Genomic DNA, 19,435 nt, shown 5'->3' on the forward strand with positions numbered 1-19,435 from the left:
TGTTTGTTCCTCCCTCCCCATGTGTGTACACACACACACACACACACACACACACACACTAATGTGAGTTGAATGGATGATGTGCATAACAACCGGCCATTATGCACATTTACCAGGCCTCATGGACAGTGTACATAATCTGTCTGTGAGGAGGGAATTGTGCATAATCTCCATCAAACCTTGGGGAATCTGCACATCTTGAGTGCATTTTGAACATTCTCTGGGCAATATGCACATTCTCTGGTCAGTCTGCATAGTCACCCAGGAAACATGCCCATGATTTCTGTCTCCAGAAGCATGTAGTCTACCTACTCTTGTATGGGCCACAATATACCCTCCCACTGATCATTCATGGTTCGAACCAGATTCACACTTGCTAAGCTACAGCAACTCTGCAACATCAAGAATTCCCAAATCTGGGTTTGCTCTTTTTTTCTACACCCAGTTTGCAGTGTGTGTCCTTCCAGAGACCCTCTTTAAATATACAAATACATTGGCAGCTGCGTTGTGTCGGGTGAGGCTGTTTGCCCAGCCTCCCCAGGATTGTCTGACTTTGACTTCAGCAGAGAATGGCTTCTATCACTTGTGGCCTCATCCTCTTAGGAACTGAACCTGGGACCTTCTGCATTCAAATCAGGTACTCTGCACTGGGCTCCAGGAGTAACACATCATTTTGCATTTTAATTCCTGTTCAGTTCTCTCTGTGCCACAACTTACGTTGCCAAAACAGCAGCATCTTCCACAAAAGTGGGGGCTTTATTATTCTTTGCTTGCTAGGGTTGATGAGAGTTGCAGCTCAATAACATAGTTCACTGCAGATGGTGACAACAGTCACGAAATTAAAAGACGCCTGCTCCTTGGGAGAAAGTATCACCTTACCAACAAAGGTCCGTATAGTTAAAGCCATGGTTTCCCCAGTAGTGATGTATGGAAGTGAGAGCTGGACCATAAAGAAGGCTGATCGCCGAAGAATTGATGCTTTTGAATTATGGTGCTGGAGAAGACTCTTGAGAGTCCCATGGACTGCAAGAAGATCAAACGCATCCATTCTTAAGGAAATCAGACCTGAGTGCTCACTGGAAGGACAGATCGTGAAGTTGAGGCTCCAATACTTTGGCCACCTCATGAGAAGAGAAGACTCCCTGGAAAAGACCCTGATGTTGGGAAAGATGGAGGGCACAAGGAGAAGGGGACGACAGAGGATGAGATGGTTGGATAGTGTTCTCGAAGCTACAAACATGAGCCTGACCAAACTGCGGGAGGCGGTGGAAGACAGGAGTGCCTGGTGTGCTCTGGTCCATGGGGTCACGAAGAGTCGGACACGACTAAACGACTAAACAACAACAACAACATAGTTCAAGCATATGAAGCCAAGGCAGCTGCCAAGATCTAAGTGTCACGCAGAAGAAAGGCAAATAGTGCCCCGGGTGAGAACATCATTGCCCTTGCACAATGAAGCAACAAGGCATTGCTTCATCAAGAGCTGGATTTAGGGGAGAGTGACCTGTTTGGTTGTACTGGGTGCAGAGCCTCGGGTACATTGCTGGGGATGCTGCAACTATCATTTTGAATGGGGCACAAGAGGCAGAGGGGTGCCAAATTTGGGTGTTGTACAGGGTGGCGCTGTGGGTTAAACCACAGAGCCTAGGACTTGCTGATCAGAAGGTCGGCAGTTCGAATCCCCGCGACGGGGTAAGCTCCTGTTGCTCAGTCCGTGCTCCTGCCCACCTAGGAGTTTGAAAGCACGTCAAAGTGCAAGTAGATAAATAGGTACCGCTCCAGCTGGAAGGTAAATGGCATTTCTGTGTGCTGCTCTGGTTCACCAGAAGCGGCTTAGTCATGCTGGCCACATGACCCGGAACTGTACACCGGATTCCTCAGCCAATAAAGCAAGATGAGCGCCACAATCCCAGAGTCATCCGCGACTGGACCTAATGGTCAGGGGTCCCTTTACCTTTTACAGGGGACCAAGGTCCTCCATTGCTTCATCGCGGCTCCAGTACACCACTGTTCACACCCAAAGGGGAGCACTTACTTTCTGGAGTGGCAAAGAGCCTTAGGATCTTCGCCAGCCTTTGTCCTGATCTGCTCGTGCAAACGTCTCGTGGTAGTTAGACAAAGGACCCTTCCAGGCTGGTGATTGATTCTGCAGGTGTGTCCTGCAACATTTCATTGCTGCAATAATAGTGTGTCACTGGCAGGGTTTATGCCGGATTGTCCATGCATCATTCTGCTTTATTAGTTGTTTGTGATGTTTCTGCAGTGTTACTGCATTAATGCCATCTGGAAGTGCCCTGATACTACCATGAACATAAACCATGGTGAATGCACATTAACAAGGAGGTCTGCAGGGTGCTGTGGATGACCTTCATTGGGCATTCATTCTGATTTGTTTATGGGGCTGTTATACTACAATGTGCAGTCATCCTGATTTGCTTGAGGCTGTTTACATGTCCCCCATTATCTCCCATTATCTCGTTCATACAATACTTCTCAGTTCATTTCCTTGTCACTTTCCAAACCACAAAAGTCTTTTTTTTTTTAATGGATTTGTTGTGGTAGGGCGACACAACTTTTCTTATTCCACCAGGCCTATGCAGGCAATTAAGAACACATCGTTCTGCAATGGTTAATTGATGCCATTAACCCCCCCCCACACTTTTTATGGTTTTGTTGTGCAGTTTTATGGTTTTATTGCTGTGAATGATACACCAGTATACAAATATTGTTATAAATAACTAATAAATAGTAAATAAATGTGCAAATCTATATTTCAAGTATATGCACCCAAATCCCTCCCGCAAAATACAGCATAGAGCAGCCTTCCTCTCAGTTGGTTAGAGTGTAGTGCTGATAATGTCAGGGTTTCAGGTTTGATCCCTGGATGGGACAGCTGCATTGCAGAGGGTTGGACTAGAATGATCCTCAGGGTCCCTTCCAACTTTGATTCTATGATTCCTCAACCTGAGGGTTTTCATTCACCCGGAATTTCTGGAACATAACAGCAGAACCACAACCGGTGTCCGGGAAAATCCGGACGCATGGCAAGCACTTTCGGCACTGTCGCTTTGGCCGATTTTCTTTAAGAATAGCTCAACAACCACCAACTTTCGTCTCCGGATTTTCACTCCTTGAAATACGGCAACCCTACTTGGGTTCCCATGTGCCATTGGACTACCACTCCCATCATCCATAGCCAGCTGAGGCAGCAATCAGGGATGATGGGAGGGTAGTCCAACACCTGGGAACCCAAGGTTGAGAGAGGCTCCTTTAAACTTGAATTAAGCCACGAAATTAACATGTTGCAGACACAGATAGGTAGCCGTGTTGGTCTGCCATAGTCAAAACATTTCAGAAGTGTGCATGCACACGAAAGCTCATACCAAAAACTAACTTAGTTGGTCTTTAAGGTGCTACTGGAAGGAATTTTTTTTATGTTGCAGACAAACTTTCCTCCACCAGGGGGCGGCAACCCCAGGCCTTAATCCCCCGCTTCCCCCTCTCCTTTTGCTCTTCCCCAGATGACAGAAGGAGGAGGCAGAGCTAGCATGACGTCACTGTTTGTTATTTGCAGCCTTCCTGGTTCTGCTCTTCTCTCGGCCCAGGATATTCTCAGCTGCTGCAGGACTGCCGCCCGGCTAAAGGTTTGTTTTGCGTCTCTCTTTCTAGAATCTGACTTGTGCTGAATCAAACCACCGATCCCCTCTAGCTGAGGATTGGAGAACTCTGTAGCCGTCGAGGGGCTGTTGGACTCCAACTCCCATCAGCCCCAGCCTGCATGACCAATGGTCAGAGAGGATGGGAATTGTAGTCCAGCACCGCCTGGTGGGCCGTATCTCCTCTATCTCTGGTTTAGCTCAGTTTAGCTAATTTAGACTGGTAGTAGTAGCTACCCAGGGACTTCCTACCTAGACTAGTCTTTCCCATCTCTGGAGATGTCGGGGATCGATGCTGCGTGCAATGCACGTGCTTATTTTTTGAGGACCTGCCTTTCTACTTAATGGGGAAGTCACACAATTAAGATCTCCACTGTCTTCTGGATTATGCATTTTATATATAAGGAAGGGCTGTCAATTTGGATACTTTGTGCTGCAAAAAAACCTGGACTGTTGCCTTGTTGTTGTTTAGTCGTTTAGTCGTGTCCGACTCTTCGTGACCCCATGGACCAGAGCACGCCAGGCATGCCTGTCTTCCACTACCTCCTGCAGTTTTGTTGTCTGCCTCAAGACAGTAGCACTCTTGACATGCTCATAGCAGGAATGCATGAAGTTCCTTCCTCCTTTATTTGCTGTTCGAAGTTTCAGCACCATTTTTTAAAAAAGTGAGGTAGTAGAGGGCAGAAATGGGAAAGCGCATTTCTGCAGGGTGAGGGTGGTAGTAGGATAAGTGTTTTTGGTGAGTCCTAGACAGTGAAATAACCATATATGTTACAGGGAGGCCTGCAAAGTGTGGATTGCATCCCTCTTATAATTTAGGAACTTAGGAAAGCTGCCTTATGTAGAGTCAGGCCATTGGGCTATCCAGCTCAGTCCAGTCATTATATTGACCTGCAGCAGCTCTCCAGGATTTTAGCTAGGGAACATTTCTAGCCCTGCTTGGATAATTTGAAGGTTGAATGTGGGACCTTCTGCATGCAAGGCTCTACTCCTGCACCAGGGCCCTTCCCTATTTCAGCTCTATGATTCTCCATTTTCACTTTATAGAATCCTAGAATATTAGAGTTGACAGGGACCACAGGGATCATCTAGCCCAACCCCCTTGCAAAGGAAGGATTATGGCTCTGATTCATGATTTTATGTGAAAACACTTTCCCCTCAAGTAACGTGATGGGCTAGGGAGCGAGCTAGCTAGCTATGTGAGATGCATGTGAGCATTGGGCACATCTTTGACAAGGAGAGTGGTGTGATTGGCTCAGCTGATGTACACACACACACACACACACACACACACACACACACACTACCTGAGAAGCTCTTGGATAGGATAGGGCAAAGACATGCTGCTCTGTGCCTGCCTTGTATATTTCCACGTGGCTGAAATGTGTCCTCGAACTCTGATTATGCCTCTTGCTTGGCTGGATAGAGAGGGTGTGTAGAAATTAGGTTACTGCACAAAGGTAGCATTTACATTCACTGCTCCGCTCACTTTTGCCTCTGGCTTGTAAGGATGGGTGCTAGTCTGAACTTTGTACATGTCTTATTTCTATGGCTCATGGCATGAGTTTCGTATGTACTCCTCATGAACCACCTTTGATCCTGGTACAACAGCTTATCTCAAATGTGACCTGGAAAGAACGCTTAGCATCCTGACCCTGAAAGCTGCATAAAAGATCAGAGCACTAATCCTTTGCCAGAAATATATCTTCAAGGTAAATTTGTGGTTCAGGAACTGCAAAGATAAATATGTGGCCCTCCCAAAATTAATGCTGTGTCCACTCACTTCAAACATATATTACAAAACAGAATACGAAATGTACTAGAATGAATGAACAAGACGTTACGGGGTGTTATGGAAGAGGTAGTACCTCTGGCGGGAGACACATCTTACTTCTTCTAGGGTAGTTTGTCCACCGTTGGTCCTTATCCTGAACTCATCTCTCACCTGTGGCTCCCTGAAGCTGTCACCATGCGACAGCAGCCACACCCCTGGGAAATGGCTTCAACTGGCCGGCTAAACCAGGTGAGGGTAGCTGATGAGACTCAAACTCAAATCAAAATCTAATTTGTGATGGAGATGCAAAACAGAGATAGGAACCATGTATCATGTGTGGTGGGAGTGTGTGTATATTAAACAATTTTGGAGTGACATTCAAGAGGAACTTTTTTTAAAAAAGCTTAAAATACAATGTAAAAAGAAACCAGAGGCATACCTCTTGGGAATTATATCGACTGACATTCCTGCCGCTAGGAAAAAAGTTTTCTTATATGCAACCGCTGCGGCCAGAATAATTATAGCAAAAAATTGGAAGGGGGGAAAAACTCCCTCAATAAGAGAATGGCAAATAAGATTTTGTGAATATATAGAATCAGCAAGTCACTGTGTGCATTGTCCCATAATCTTTGCTTTAAAACCTTTTGGGCGCCTTCATAACCCAGGTAATACAGTTGGGGGGGGGGGGGAGACAGACCAATAGACTTTGCTCGTGTGCTCAAGACATCGATTCCATAAATCATATTTTGTTGCATTGTGCAAAATATGAGCAGGCCAGGGCTGAACTGATACTACCCTTGCTGGTACCTTTCCCGGGAAAATCAGAGGCTCACTATGTCAGGTTCCTACTGGAAGACCGGACAAAAGCTAGAACGTTAGCAGTGGCAAAGTTTTTATCGGTGGTTGCAAGAACAAATGAGCCCTATATTCTAAACAAAATGCTTGATTAACCTGGAGGTAGGCTGTATGAATTGTGTATTGATTTGTAATGATTTGTTGGGTCTCTGAACCGTAATAAAGATTGATTGATTGATAGAATCAGCAAGACTTACAGCAGTGTTAAGAGGCCAATCAGACCAAAAACTGATAAAGGAGTGGACTTGCGTGAAGGAATACATCCAAAAACATTGTTCTGGTATTAATATATCAATATGCAATGAATGAAACTTATAGAGTAAAAAATTAAGAAGAAATGGGTATAAGATGAGATAGTAAAAAATAATATTGATAACACAGTGAAAAGAAGAAAAGAAACAAAGGAAGCCACATATAGGCGGAGGGAAGTCAAAATTTATATCTGCATGTTTAGTTTGTATGTTTGTTTCTTTTTTTGTAATCTAAGTCGAGAGGTGTATGTATAATAAGTTTGTTTAGTGTTCTGGTTTGTGTTTGTAAGTATTGCATTTATCAATAAAAGTTAAACAACAACAACAACAGTCCAATCAGGAGCCCCTGGCAAAATGGAGTCACTATTGCTACTACTAGGCCCGTTGCCGGTGGTTACCAGGCTGTCATAATTCTTCAGGCCCTCAATGGGCACCTCCAGCTGTGCTGGAAAAAAACCAATCAGACCAGTGACATGTCTGAAATTTTTTTGAGGATCTGTGACAGGGGCCCTTGCCACAAGGCCACCCAGAAGCCAAAGACCCTGATGGCTCGAGAAGGGGGCACCGCAGAAGCCATGACCTCAGCCCCACTCCAGCCTCTGCTCCGTGAGAACAGCGTGCTTCTGCTGACACCTCCAACCCAAAATTCAGCGAAAGCGGGACCTGAGAGAATGACAAAAGTCCCGAAGGAACCTTCAGTGCTGAGTCGGAAAGAATACCCACTGAATAAGGAAACTGCTGCCTCCACTCGGAAGTGTCTGAACCTAGTATGGAAGAGAGTGTGCTGTGGGGATGAATCAGAGAGGGGCCGAGTGATACGTCCGGAAAATAATGCGATGGGGAAAGCCAACCGTCCCTGGGGGACCATCCCCAAAGGCTTTGGGGGTTGTGTCCCCCAACCTCCTTGTTCTTATGATAAGCAACTGGCAAGAACGTCTAAAAGCCTGGTGGCAAAGCCAGGGGGCCTACTCCACGCACCCCATATGCAAGCCAAAGGAGACCAAGTGGGGGTGCCCACCAGGGGCCCCCCTGGCACGTTCAGGACAGGAGTTGTAGGGTTGAGAAGAAGCAAAAAGCCACCTCGCCAGACCTCCTTCTTCAAAGGTAGGGCGGCCCAACACCAACCTGTCTGGATCATAGTTAGCAATGACACAGGGAGCAGGTTGCTTATAAAACAGGTAGCTCTAGCAATCGAGCCCAGCTGCGAAGCAGGCTTTAAAATGCTAAAAGTCAGAACGAAGGTAAACGAAACCTTTCTAGAGCAGTCATCTTCAGTCTGTCCAGACCCACGTTGGACTCCCAACCCCAGAACCTGGGACTTTTACATTTTCACTGTGTAGCCTTATGAGGCTTTGCCCTCGGGTGGGAAAAATATTGCGCTTGGGAAAGGGAAGTGGGAGTCAACAGACATTCAAGGAATAGTTTCGGAGAAAAGGCTTTTTATTTCTACCATCCATGAACTGGTAGAAGGAGCAAGTGTGATAGTCCACAAAAGCATGCACGAGTTTACAATCATGTGCACAAGCATATATACCCCTTTCCAGTTCCCTCCTCCTTTCTCCTCCTTCCAGAGTCCTGCCCCATGAGTTCCTCTGAGCATGAACAGAAAGCTCCTGTCTTGGGACTATTGGGACTCTTCCCAGGAAAGGGGGAATGAGAAGCCGAGGGGGTGGGTCGAGGAGCCCTGGTGGTTCAGCATGTCCAAGATGTTGCAACCGAATGAGATAAGATTCGTTTCTCAGGCCTGAGTATTCTTGGCAATGACAGAGCCTATTCATTAGCCTTTAAAAGTAACATTTTGCCTATGCACAGCATCTTGTGAGAAAAACAGAGACAAGCAGAGAAAAGCTGTTTTGGATTTTTAGAAGACAAAAGGAGTTTGGGATAGTTTTGAGGCCTGGTGTGATTATTGAAGCCTGGGGTGATTTCAGACAGGATTTGGGTATCCTGTCCCTTCAACTGCATATCACACACTGAGGTGTTGACATACTGTCCGTCCTGTCCCCCCATACAAGTGAACCAGTATTTCATGTATTGTTGGTTAAACATTTGAACCCTTTTCGTAGCTATGTCCTCGCTTTGATTTCCAGTGGTTTTCTCCTCAGTGAAGCTTGTGGTTGTGCAAGACAGCAAGTCATCATTCCTATTTGTGAATGCATTTTGTTACCCCCCAAAGTCCTATCATTTCCTTTATTTCTCTGTCACCTGCTGCTGCTGCTGCCTTTTTCTTTCCCTGCCTTCCTGCACTTTTTGTCCCCCACCCTATTTTGCCTTTGTGTTCCTCTCTCATCGTCTGCCTTCTTTTTGCCTCCTCAGCCATTCATCTCCTGTCACTTCCATGTGTGTCGCCTGCTTTCACTATCCGTTCTGTCACCAGCTGTCTGTCTACCTGTTGCCTCTTCCCTGCCGCCCCTTCTTCCGGCACATTCTCTTTACCTTCTCAAACATTTCTACTCTTTTTCTAACCTCCTGCTTCCTTTCACCTGCTGCTATTGCCTTTCCGTCTCGTTTTCATTTTCCCTTTTTGACTCTGCTTGCTTTCTTCCACCTTGTGCTGCCTTCCCTCACACTTTAATTCACACCTCTGTGCTCCTGCTCCCTCCTGATGTCAACTTGTCTGAAATAAAAAAAGAAAGAAAGCTGAACAGGATTTCTGGGAAAGATTCATCGCTCTCAGAACCTAACATTGGCAGCGACTGTTCCTTGTTGCACCTTTGAAGTTTGAAGAAAATGCTCAGATTCTCCCACACTGAAGTAGCGTATAGCTGTAGGTTTTTTTAAATTAAAAAGTCCCCTTTTAGTTTGCCATTTTACAATTCTTTTTTTTAAAAAGCAACTAAATAAAAGTTATTTTTATTCTAAATCAACACTGAAATATTAAAGCTGAAATTCTATGCATACTGACTCAAGAGTAAAGCCTTGCCCATAGTTCAGCCTTGGGAAACTTGCTCCCAAAAAAGAATACAAAAGATCAGGCTGCAGAATTGCCACAATCCTACCAGGGCACATGTTTACTGAGAAGTAAACGAAAAAATGAGAATCCCTCCCATGTTGTTGTTTAGTCGTTTAGTCGTGTCCGACTCTTCGTGACCCCATGGACCAGAGCACGCGCCGGCACTCCTGTCTTCCACTGCCTCCCGCAGTTTGGTCAGACTCATGCTGGTAGCTTCGAGAACACTATCCAACCATCTCGTCCTCTGTCATCCCCTTCTCCTTGTGCCCTCCATCTTTCCCAACATCAGGGTCTTTTCCAGGGAGTCTTCTCTTCTCATGAGGTGGCCAAAGTATTGGAGTCTCAGCTTCAGGATCTGTCCTTCCAGTGAGCACTCAGGGCTGATTTCCTTAAGAATGGATAGGTTTGATCTTCTTGCAATCATGGGACTCTCAAGAGTCTCCTCCAGCACCATAATCCCTCCCATGGTTGAAGCTAAAAATCCCCTCTCCCCATTAAACCTCAGGGAATCCAGTGCCGCAACTGCAGCAATGGAAACCCTATATACCCTGCCCTTTAAGAAACCTACCAAACCTTAGGTAGGTTTGAGGGCCTACTTAGAAATCAAAGTGAATCTATCTTCTCCAAAAAGCTCCAAAAAGCAGATCAGGAGCATTAAAAAGTAACTTGTCGGATTTGATTTCACAGGGACTGCCTTAGCTGTTGCACATGGAAACATGGATGTCAAAAGGAAGAGCAACCATAAATTTTCCAGGCCGCCGTCTCCCAATCTGGTAAGGCACACTGAGTTTATTTATTTCACAGCACCCTGAGCTCCCCTCTTTGTACTCAAGAGTGACACTACGCTGAGCACCCCAGGGCACTGTAGGAAATAAAGATGGATTAGCGCTGCCGCCATTATTGCCAGGCAGACCTGAAGAGGCCTGTCAATGTAATAGGACCTCCCAGAAGATGGCACTTTGCCCAGAGTCCCCTCAAACAAGGAACTGGCCCTGAATAGGTTTATTTTAAACATTTATTTGATTTCTGGTTTTCCTCCAAGGAGCTCAGGAGGGCATATATATTGATCTTCCTTCACTTTTATTCTTATAGCAACTCTTTCAGGTAGGACTGGCTGAGCGTGAGACTGGCAATACCGTCTTAAGTTTCAGCGGATGAAAGGTTTCAGCAGATGTGTAAAGGTTAACAGGAAAGACGCCTGCTTAATCTATGCTTGAGGCTCCTCCTGTTGAGCGGGTCCTGTTTGTTGTCTGCTTCTCAGCCCTGCCCTGCCTGGCACAGCTGACTTTTTCTTTCTCTTTTCGAAAAAGGACCCTGTCCTCATCATGGGTAATATCTGCTGTGAGTAATTAGGAATTTGGACATAGTCCCTTACTGGACTGTACAGTTATTTTGACGTGGCAGAGTCTGCTGTTTTTCCGCTAGTGGCAGAGTTTCCTGTCCCTGCTTGTTCCCAGCTGTTTGTTAAGTCCCGGGCAGCAGTCAGGATCCTTCCTGCTTTAGCTCTAGTCAACTTTCGAGCCCTTTGCTCCTGGGTTTTTTTTTTGCAAAGCTCCTACCCTGGTGACAAGGAGGAAGTGGCAGTCCTGGTGATCATGGCGATGCACAGCAGGGTGCCAGAATTTGATGTGGTAAGTGAGCTGTGTTGGGGGTGGGCACTGGATCATTATTTTAAGGTAACAAAGTGTGGCGCAGAAGTGATCTGTTGCTTTGGCTGATTGTGGAGAGAACAGTGGTGTAGTTAGATGATTTTGGGTTCTGGACTAAATGGTGCTTAGAGCAACCCCTTCCTCCCATCTTTTTCCAGTGATAAAGTGTATTCCCTTTGAAATGTGGGAAGCCATCCCTGTGTTATACAAAAAATGAGGGCTGGACTTTTACAGCCCAACTCCCCATCGAGAGATCCAGTATCCCTTAAGTCTGAAAAAAATGAGTGTAGGCTGGAAAAAGTTGAGGAAATCAAGGAAAATATTTATTTTCTGTTGTAACAAGAGTCCCCCACCCACCTTGCAAGGGGGTGAGGGTACCCAGAACAAAGGTGTGTGACAACTTTTACAGACTTTAGAAATTGCCCAGCCCCATAGCCAAAGACCACTCAAGCATCACAAACATAAATTTGAGAGCATGACTTGTCTCCTGTGACTCAAGGTACCTGTCAATACCTGTTAGCTGCTTCTCCTGGCCCAATGAATCCATTGTCACAGATCTTCCCTGATTTATACACAGAAGATGCCCTTTTTTGACAGGTCTGCTCTGCTTTTAATAGACACTTGCCAGACCGGTTCTGCCTGTGCTCTGGCTCTGGTTGCGGATTCTGGTGTGTCCATTGAACACTTGCCCTCCTTCCTTCCCTGCGGGCCCAGCACATCATAGGACCATGGAAGGGGAACCCCAGGGTCATCTAGTCCAACCCCCTGCAATGCACCGTGCAGTGCGCAAGGGGGAGCCAGCCTAACCTTGCCTATGACCAGCCCAGGGACATGGTGCATGCAGGCGTTCCTTCGCTGGCCAGGAGGAGAAGGAGGCTCTGACCCAGCCCCAAATCCTGGCTTGCCTCCCCTCAGCTCTGGAAGGCGGCAGAAGCTCAGCCACACGGCATCGATGAGAGAGCTTGTCGTGGGGGCGCCTGGTTGCACCCCTTCAGAATTTTGCACCCAGGGCAGTCGCCCCTGTAGTCCTCCCCCATGCTACACCACTGCTTGGGAGTAAAATACTTTGACTCTGTCGTGATGTTTGCGTTGGTGTGTGCCTCTCTCTGTGGCCTCTGACTAACCTGTGAAAGGTTAGTTTCTCTTTCCTTTTTGGGACCTTGCAGCCGAAGCTGTGCAGCGTAGCTCTTCTGGAATTAGTAGCCAAAGATAGTCCTAGCAGAGTAGACCTAAATTAGTTATGTACATTCATTTCAATGGGTCTGCTCTTATTTATTCATGTATGCATTTATATCCCACTTTTTTCTGAGGAGCTCAAGATGACATCCTCATTTAATCCCTGCAGCAACCCTGTGAAGTAGGTTAGCCTAAGAGAGGCATTGACTGGCCCAGGGTCACCCAGTGAGTGTCATAGCCAAGTAGGGATTTGAACTCTGGCCTCCCAGGTCCTAGTTGGACACTCTAACCACTGCTCCACTCTGGCTCTCAGTAGGACTAGAGTAGGACTCCTGAGTAAGGTTAGAATTGGACACAAATGATGATCACTACACAGGAGACTAGCTTTGTAGACTGGATCTTTTAATAGTGCAGGTGGCATCCTTTGTGGACGAAATTTGTTGATGTTCCTTTGCTGAGTATAGGAATCTAGAAAGGAGCCTCTTAGGGGAAAAGCACTTTCAGTTTTACTTTTTTACTCTGACTGATAGTGACTTGCATCCCTGCAGGATTCAGGAGAAGCCCTGCCTGGGTTCTAATAAAGTTTTCAGCCCTTTGTTTACTGAATATTTGTGGAAGAAAGTTATTTCTGTGCAGAAAGTTAAAAAACCCCAAAAAACCTTTAAAAAACCATCAGCAGGAAATGAATGAGCTTGTATCCAATCTGCAATTGATTGCAGAAGCATGTAAAAAATGTTGCCTGTATCTAAGATAAATCTAGTGCATTCCAATAATGCCCTCCTATGGATAGGCTGGGAAATAATCAATGATTTGAAAGGTTGAAAAATAGCCTCCAGAAACTGATGGAGCAACTTAACTGTGCTACATTTATTGAGCTTCCTCCAAAATAAATGAAACATACTTTCCACTGCGTGCTCCCAAGCAGAATTGGGAACTGAAATAAATATTCTATATTTCTGTCCTCGGCCATCAATGCTTGCATATTAATATTACATACCCTGCCAAAAGCCCCAACAAGAGTGCTCAGAGGTGCACACAATGCGAAGACATTAGAATAATGCAGGCATAAACACAATACAGATAAAAGCATTTTTTTTAAACAACAACACGCACACCAAAGAATTGCTTACAATGGGATGATAGAATTAGAACTGCAGCAGAAACAATGGGATTCCAGCTGGCCTCCATCAGACCCAGAAACAGTCTGTGCCCTCTTTCATAGGGCTGCGTTTGTGACTGCTCTGGAATGCCCCTGCGATGCTCTGAGCTTTCCCATGACTCACTGGCTCTGACTTTTGCTTTGTTTGCGGGCTCTGTGTGCCTTTTCTTTCAAACTTCCCTAGCAGGGGCGTTGCTAGGCATTTGAACGATTTGGAGCACGGGAGCCCATAGGAACAAGTTTGCCTAAGGTGTGCATTTGCAGGTAATACCTAGAGCAGCAGTAGCTAGTGTCCGTGGAGAGCAGTAAGGCAGTAGGCAAAGAGGCTAGCAGGAAACGTGGCTGGGGACAGGTGGAGCCAGAACCAGGGCTGGGCGATACCTGGTTTTCAGCATTGTGATATATCACCCGCTAAACATCACTATACACCAATGTATCACAATGTCTGAAATAAGGATGGAGTCGTGTCGAGGCACTGGATGGTTTCATGGTTTTCCATCTGTCATAATTTTTGCATAGCATACACACATCATGATTTGTGATACTGTATTTTTCGCTCTATAAGATGCACCCAACCATAAGACACACCTAGTTTTAGAGGAGATCAAGGGGAAAAAAATTCTTTCCCTCTCTGCTCAGCGACTCTCCAGCAAAGCGGGAGGAGAAATGGAAGGGGCTCTGTTTCTCCTCCTGCTTTGCTGAAGGGGCGCTGTGCAGCTCTCGCTCTCTGTGCATTCTCTCCATAAGACACACACACATTTCCCCTTACTTTTTAGGAGGGGAAAAGTGTGTTTTATAGAGCAAAAAATACAGTATATTGCCATGTCAAAAATTACGAAACCAGTATTGTAATATGGACTTCAAACTGGTTATGATACAATACGATACGATAATCTTTATTGTCATTGTCCCATACAGAACAACGAAATTTAAAAAATCTACATCAGACATTCAAAAACCAACAAGCCTGCTATCCCAGCCTGGTTAACCCCCTAAAAACTCTGATACCCCATAATGAAATACAATATACTCCCATAGAGACTACCTTACACTGCGTTTAAAACAAAAATTGCATTTGGATAGAAACTGTTTCTCAGACGGCTAGTCCTAGCCTTTATAACCCTGTACCTTCTTCCAGCCCAGCCCTAGCCAGAACCAATAACAGGCAGACCCAGCTAATTCTAATGTCCCCGTCCTCATCTGCAAGGGCAGCACGAAATGACGGGGGAAGCTGGTAGGCAGTGGTGGTGGTCCTGGCCAAGAGCAGACTAAGGTTGGTGGATCTCTGTGCAATTCACTCTAATGGACCCACCCCACATGGTATAGGTACAGATTTATGATTTACATGTCACAGAAAGCAAGCCAACTAATTTCCAACCCAAATCACTCCTGATACATCCTTCTCTTTCATTTTCACTCCAGCCCAGATCGTCCAGACTTCAATTAAGGCTGCCTCTGGCAGTGCCCCTGTTTCCTAGTTCTTTCTTCCCATTTCCATACGTGCTGCTGCTGAGTGTGGCTGACTAACTCTTTCCCCTTGTCTCCTCTTCTTACAGGATGACTTGGAGCTTGGGGACTTGATTGAAATATTCCGCTTTGGATACCAGCACTGGGCCATCTACGTGGGGAACGGCTTTGTGATTCACCTGGCTCCACCCTGTAAGGAATCGTAAGATTAAGATGGTCTTCCCCTGTGCATCTTAAATGCAGCTTGCTTCCTGTGTTGCAGGGTTTTTTGGAATAGATGACCCTTGGGGGTGCCTTCCAACTCTACAGGTCTGTGAAAATGCTACAGGTATGAAGCTTTTCACAGCATGGAGAGCACCTTGCTCATCTTTGCTGGTCAAGCTGCAGTTAAAGGCATTAAATCAGGGGCCTAGCCTCCATAGGCCTAGGGGAAGGTTTTCAGCATTTTATGTCAATAATAATAATAATAACAACAACAACAACAACAACAATTTATACCCCACCCATCTGGCTGGGTTTCCCCAGCCACTCTGGGCAACTCCCAACAGAATATTAAAAACATGATAAAACATCAAACATTAGAAACTCCCCTGAACAGGGCTGCCTTCAGATGTCTTCTAAAAGTCAAGTAGTTGTTTATTTCCTTGACATATGATGGGAGGGCGTTCCACAGGGCGGGCGCCTCTACCAAGGAGGCCCTCTGCCTGGTTGAAATTGGTGCTGCACCAAAAACTTTTTCTGTGTCCTCGCTACCACCTGAACATTCTCCGTCAACAAATGACATATTCCATTTGAAAAGGATCAAAGGGGAGAGAAAATGCCAGTGAAACCCTAATGGGTGTGGTACGGAGCGCCATTTACAGGCATCTCAATTCTGAGGTGGCCCAAGGGATACATCTACACCATATGTCTTAAAGCACACTGAATGCCCTATAGAAACACATGGCTTGCCCCTCAGAATTCATTTGTTAAGGGCTCTGTGAAGCATTAACTACAGTTCCCAGGATTCTTTGGGGGAAGGAATCTGTGTGCTTTAAATGTATGAGCATTGAGGGGACAGGGGTAAAAGGTTTTCATAGCCAGCTTTCCCCCATCACAGCCTCTCTCTCTCTCTCTCCACCCCCCCCCCCCCAGCTGAATATGCAGGAGCAGGCTGCGCTAGCATCATGTCGACCCTAACTGACAAGGCGCTGGTGAAGAAGGAGCTACTACGGGAGGTGGCAGGGAAGCACCGCTACCGGGTGAATAACAAGCACGACACAAAGTTGCCGCCACTGCCCAGGACCAAGATCGTCCAGCGGGCCGAGGAGATGGTGGGCCAAGAGCTGCAGTACAAAGTCACAAGCGAAAACTGCGAACACTTCGTCACCGAGCTGCGCTATGGTGTGCCCAGGAGTGATCAGGTACTATTCTTATTGTTTATTTACTCAATGGCATTTGCGCCCTGCTCTCAGAGTAGCTTGCAAAAAAGGAAAAAGCAGATCTAAGATGGCCACTCCCTGCTCATGGTCTTCAAAAAAAGACACGGCACACAAGGAAATAGGAAGGGGAGGGAGGAGAAAGCAAGCAAGCTCATAATGCTAGAACTCGGGGCCACTCAATAGAATTTTTGAATATTTGGGGCAGACAAAAGGAAGTTATTCTTCACACAGCACGTAATTAAACTATGGAATTGGCTCCCACGAGATGGAGTGAGGGTCACCAACTTGGATAGCTTCCAAAGGATAGCATCCTGCGTGAAACAGGGTGCTGGGCCTTTGGCCTGATCCTGTAGTAGCAGGACTCTTACATTGTGCAGCATGAAGCCATTGGATTGTTTTGGAATAAAAATTGTCCAGACCCATAAGTATTATTCAAAGCTTTACTAACCAGAACTTATTCAAAACAGGTACAAAAACACCAATGAGACATGCAGATAATTCCATAAAGCATATGCTTATCTTCTTCTTAAATAACACAGTTACGATCAGAGCAAAAATCAATGCTCTGTCTCTCTCATAACCTGCATTAGCCCACATCCAGCCTAAAGCTATGCAGCTCCTTGAGAGGCCCATTTACACACTGTTTTGTTCTCTGTATCATCCAGAGAAGGACTAATGGGCAACTCCCTTCTAGATGGAGATTTGCAATTGAATAAATTAATCACACGCTCTAAGATTAAATACTCCTGTTTAAGCTAGCAGACAACAACAACAGTTCTTCTAAACTCAGTCAGAGCTCAGAGAGAGCTTCAATGGAAATTTCCAATGTTAAACCCTTTCCACAGTATACATACAGGCATTCTCCATTTCAGTGTGCAATTAAACATTTATACTTAACATCCTTTTGGTGGTCTTTGCTGACTTGGCTCCCCCTTTGATCCTGCAGGTCCGAGATGCCCTGGTGGGGGTTAGCATCGCAGGGCTGGGTTTGGCCGCCCTGGGACTCTTTGGTGCTGCCGTGGTCAAGAGGAAGAAACAACAGAACCAATAACAGAACCAATAACAGAGATTCTGAGATTTCCGTGCTCCCTTGGTTTTTTTCTTTTTCAGGTTTCGTGTTCTTTGAACAATTACCTCTTTGGGGAAACAAACCAACAAACCAACAAAGAAGCAAAATAGTTGCTCCCATTTTGGGCCACAGCCTTGGACGCCCTCTCCCGTTTCTTAACTCCTTGTTGAGAGTGGCTTGCTTCTCTCTGAGTCCCAAGTCTAAAGCAGTTCTTCACGGCCTCCCTGGAGTGGAAAATTGGAATGTCGGATGTTGCCTTTAGAGACCATTGGTCCATCTAGCGCAGCACTACCCATGCAGATGGGCTGCACCTCTCCAGGGTTTCGGACTGGAAACTAGGGATGTAGGAGAGCATCCCTTCCTGTATTTGTCAACTGCAGTGCTGTCTCTGTTCTGCCGCAGTTCGCCCTCTGCCCCAAACGTCATTCGTGCTGTCTGCCGTGGCAAAACCACACAATTTGCATCATTTACGTAATTGTGTAAGTTATATTGTCATTACGTTATCCCATTCTATTCATTTCAGTGCAAAGGAAACACAATCCAAATGGAGGGGAACAGTGTGATCCATTGGGTTTTGATTGCAGACTGAATGCAACAGCAAATGCCAATCATACTGATTTTCGTTCCGGACACGGAACGAATAAGCAAACACCGGCAATTTCTGCTTCTGCCTTCCATTTTTGTTGGAATTCCCCGACATCCCTCCTGGATACATTTTCAGGCCTACCTGGAGATGCCTGGGATTGAACCTGAGACTTTCTACATGCCAAGCAGTTGCTCTACCACTGAGCTTCAACGGCCCTTCCCCAAAAGATGGCTGGGGGCTCTTACTTTGGGGCATGAGCCTCCACAGGCTGTGTCCTGCTCCTGCTGTTCAATGGGCAGTGCCAGGGATTGGTACCAGTTTGGGAAGGGCAAAGCCTCTTCCCTTCTCCCCCTGCAAACAGCGACGGGGTGGTCAGGGGGAAGCGAGTTCTCTCGCTCTGCTGGACCCCTAGAGTCCCCCACTTACTCGTGGGGTTTTTTCGGGGAGTCACCTAGCCCTGGCGTTTCCCCCCGGAGCCCTAGCAGCCCGAACCGTGTAGTTCTTTACTCCGACGACACGGAGCACGCCGCCATTCCCTCCGCAGCAGACCGGAAGTCTAAACAGAGGAGTTTTTAGTTGGTAGCTTAGGCCTGTAGCAGAAATGTAGCTAAACATGAACCACGAGGAGAGCATAGCTTAAACTGGCAGTGGTAGAGGTGTTTTTCAGCACTCATTTCTTTTGTTTAACACTCCCTGTTGGGCTGAATTTCTGTATACCACTGCACGATAAAGCGCTCTGGATTTAGATGGGGGTGTGGTAAGGTGTAGGTTCTAAACAGCACACGTAGATTGTATCCAAATTTTACTTCGGCTCATGGAAATGAATGGACCTAAGTTGGTCATGTCCATTAGTCTTGATTTTGTTCTGACTAATACAGTAATACAGCATAGCATGTATTTGCATATTTTGTTCTTATTCTGCATTTTAGTTTATTTATTTATTTTGAAAGATTCATAAATTGGATAAGGCAAGAGCTCTCTAAGTGCTATATGTAATAAACTTCTAGATAGAACACAGCTAAAATCCACAAAGCTACCTTTAAAAAAACTAATATACATAAAATAATTATGATTAAAATTCTGAGGAAATCAGTAAGGTTGTTCAAACAAACATAGGTGAGATATATGTCTAGGTAGGCTTGCTGAAATAAAATTTGCTGTCAATAGGCATGTAAAACAATTTAATGAGGGTGCCTGACTAATTTATTCTGTACTTTTTTTTAGTGATTTGTGCTATCTGTGCTGGCTTTGCTGGCAGTGGGAAAGGATAAGGAGCCTAATTCAGGATACCAAAGGCCTACTTCAAGGCTCTGGGCATCTTATTCAGCACCCACTCCAGCTTCCAAGCACACACACTTTCGAAGTATATATTCACAGTCATAAGGACTAGAAACTTGACTTTAAAAAATAACTGAAAGG

At 45.8% G+C, this 19,435-nt stretch overlaps 1 protein-coding gene across 4 annotated transcripts; it reads left to right on the forward strand.

Moving 5' to 3' along the window:
• Positions 1-3,486: 3,486 nt before the first annotated feature.
• On the forward strand, positions 3,487-17,438 carry LOC114586303 (phospholipase A and acyltransferase 3-like). 4 transcript variants are annotated; one of them, XM_077919989.1, is made up of 6 exons: positions 3,487-3,644; positions 10,177-10,262; positions 11,042-11,120; positions 15,030-15,132; positions 16,075-16,343; positions 17,308-17,438. In XM_077919989.1, exons 2-6 carry the CDS (start codon positions 10,198-10,200, stop codon positions 17,410-17,412), a joined length of 621 nt encoding a protein of 206 aa, XP_077776115.1. In that variant the 5' UTR covers positions 3,487-3,644; positions 10,177-10,197; the 3' UTR covers positions 17,413-17,438. The 4 variants fall into 4 exon arrangements, with proteins under 4 accessions (XP_077776115.1, XP_028565426.1, XP_028565425.2 ...); XM_077919990.1 differs by lacking the exon at positions 3,487-3,644 and adding an exon at positions 7,537-7,640; XM_028709593.2 differs by lacking the exon at positions 11,042-11,120 and having other exon boundaries at positions 3,488-3,644.
• Positions 17,439-19,435: the final 1,997 nt, after the last annotated feature.

Source organism: Podarcis muralis, chromosome 16 (assembly GCF_964188315.1).
Source record: "Podarcis muralis chromosome 16, rPodMur119.hap1.1, whole genome shotgun sequence".
NCBI lineage: Eukaryota > Metazoa > Chordata > Lepidosauria > Squamata > Lacertidae > Podarcis > Podarcis muralis.

What these genes read in the sequence shown, in the direction of transcription:
- LOC114586303 (XM_028709592.2), top strand. Translation starts at nt 7,010, where the DNA reads ATGTCTGAAATTTTTTTGAGGATCTGTGACAGGGGCCCTTGCCACAAG. An exon ending in CCAGACCTCCTTCTTCAAAG is followed by an intron (nt 7,641 to 10,176) that starts GTAGGGCGGCCC and finishes TTGATTTCACAG; the next exon opens with GGACTGCCTTAGCTGTTGCA. An exon ending in GGCCGCCGTCTCCCAATCTG is followed by an intron (nt 10,263 to 15,029) that starts GTAAGGCACACT and finishes CTCTTCTTACAG; the next exon opens with GATGACTTGGAGCTTGGGGA.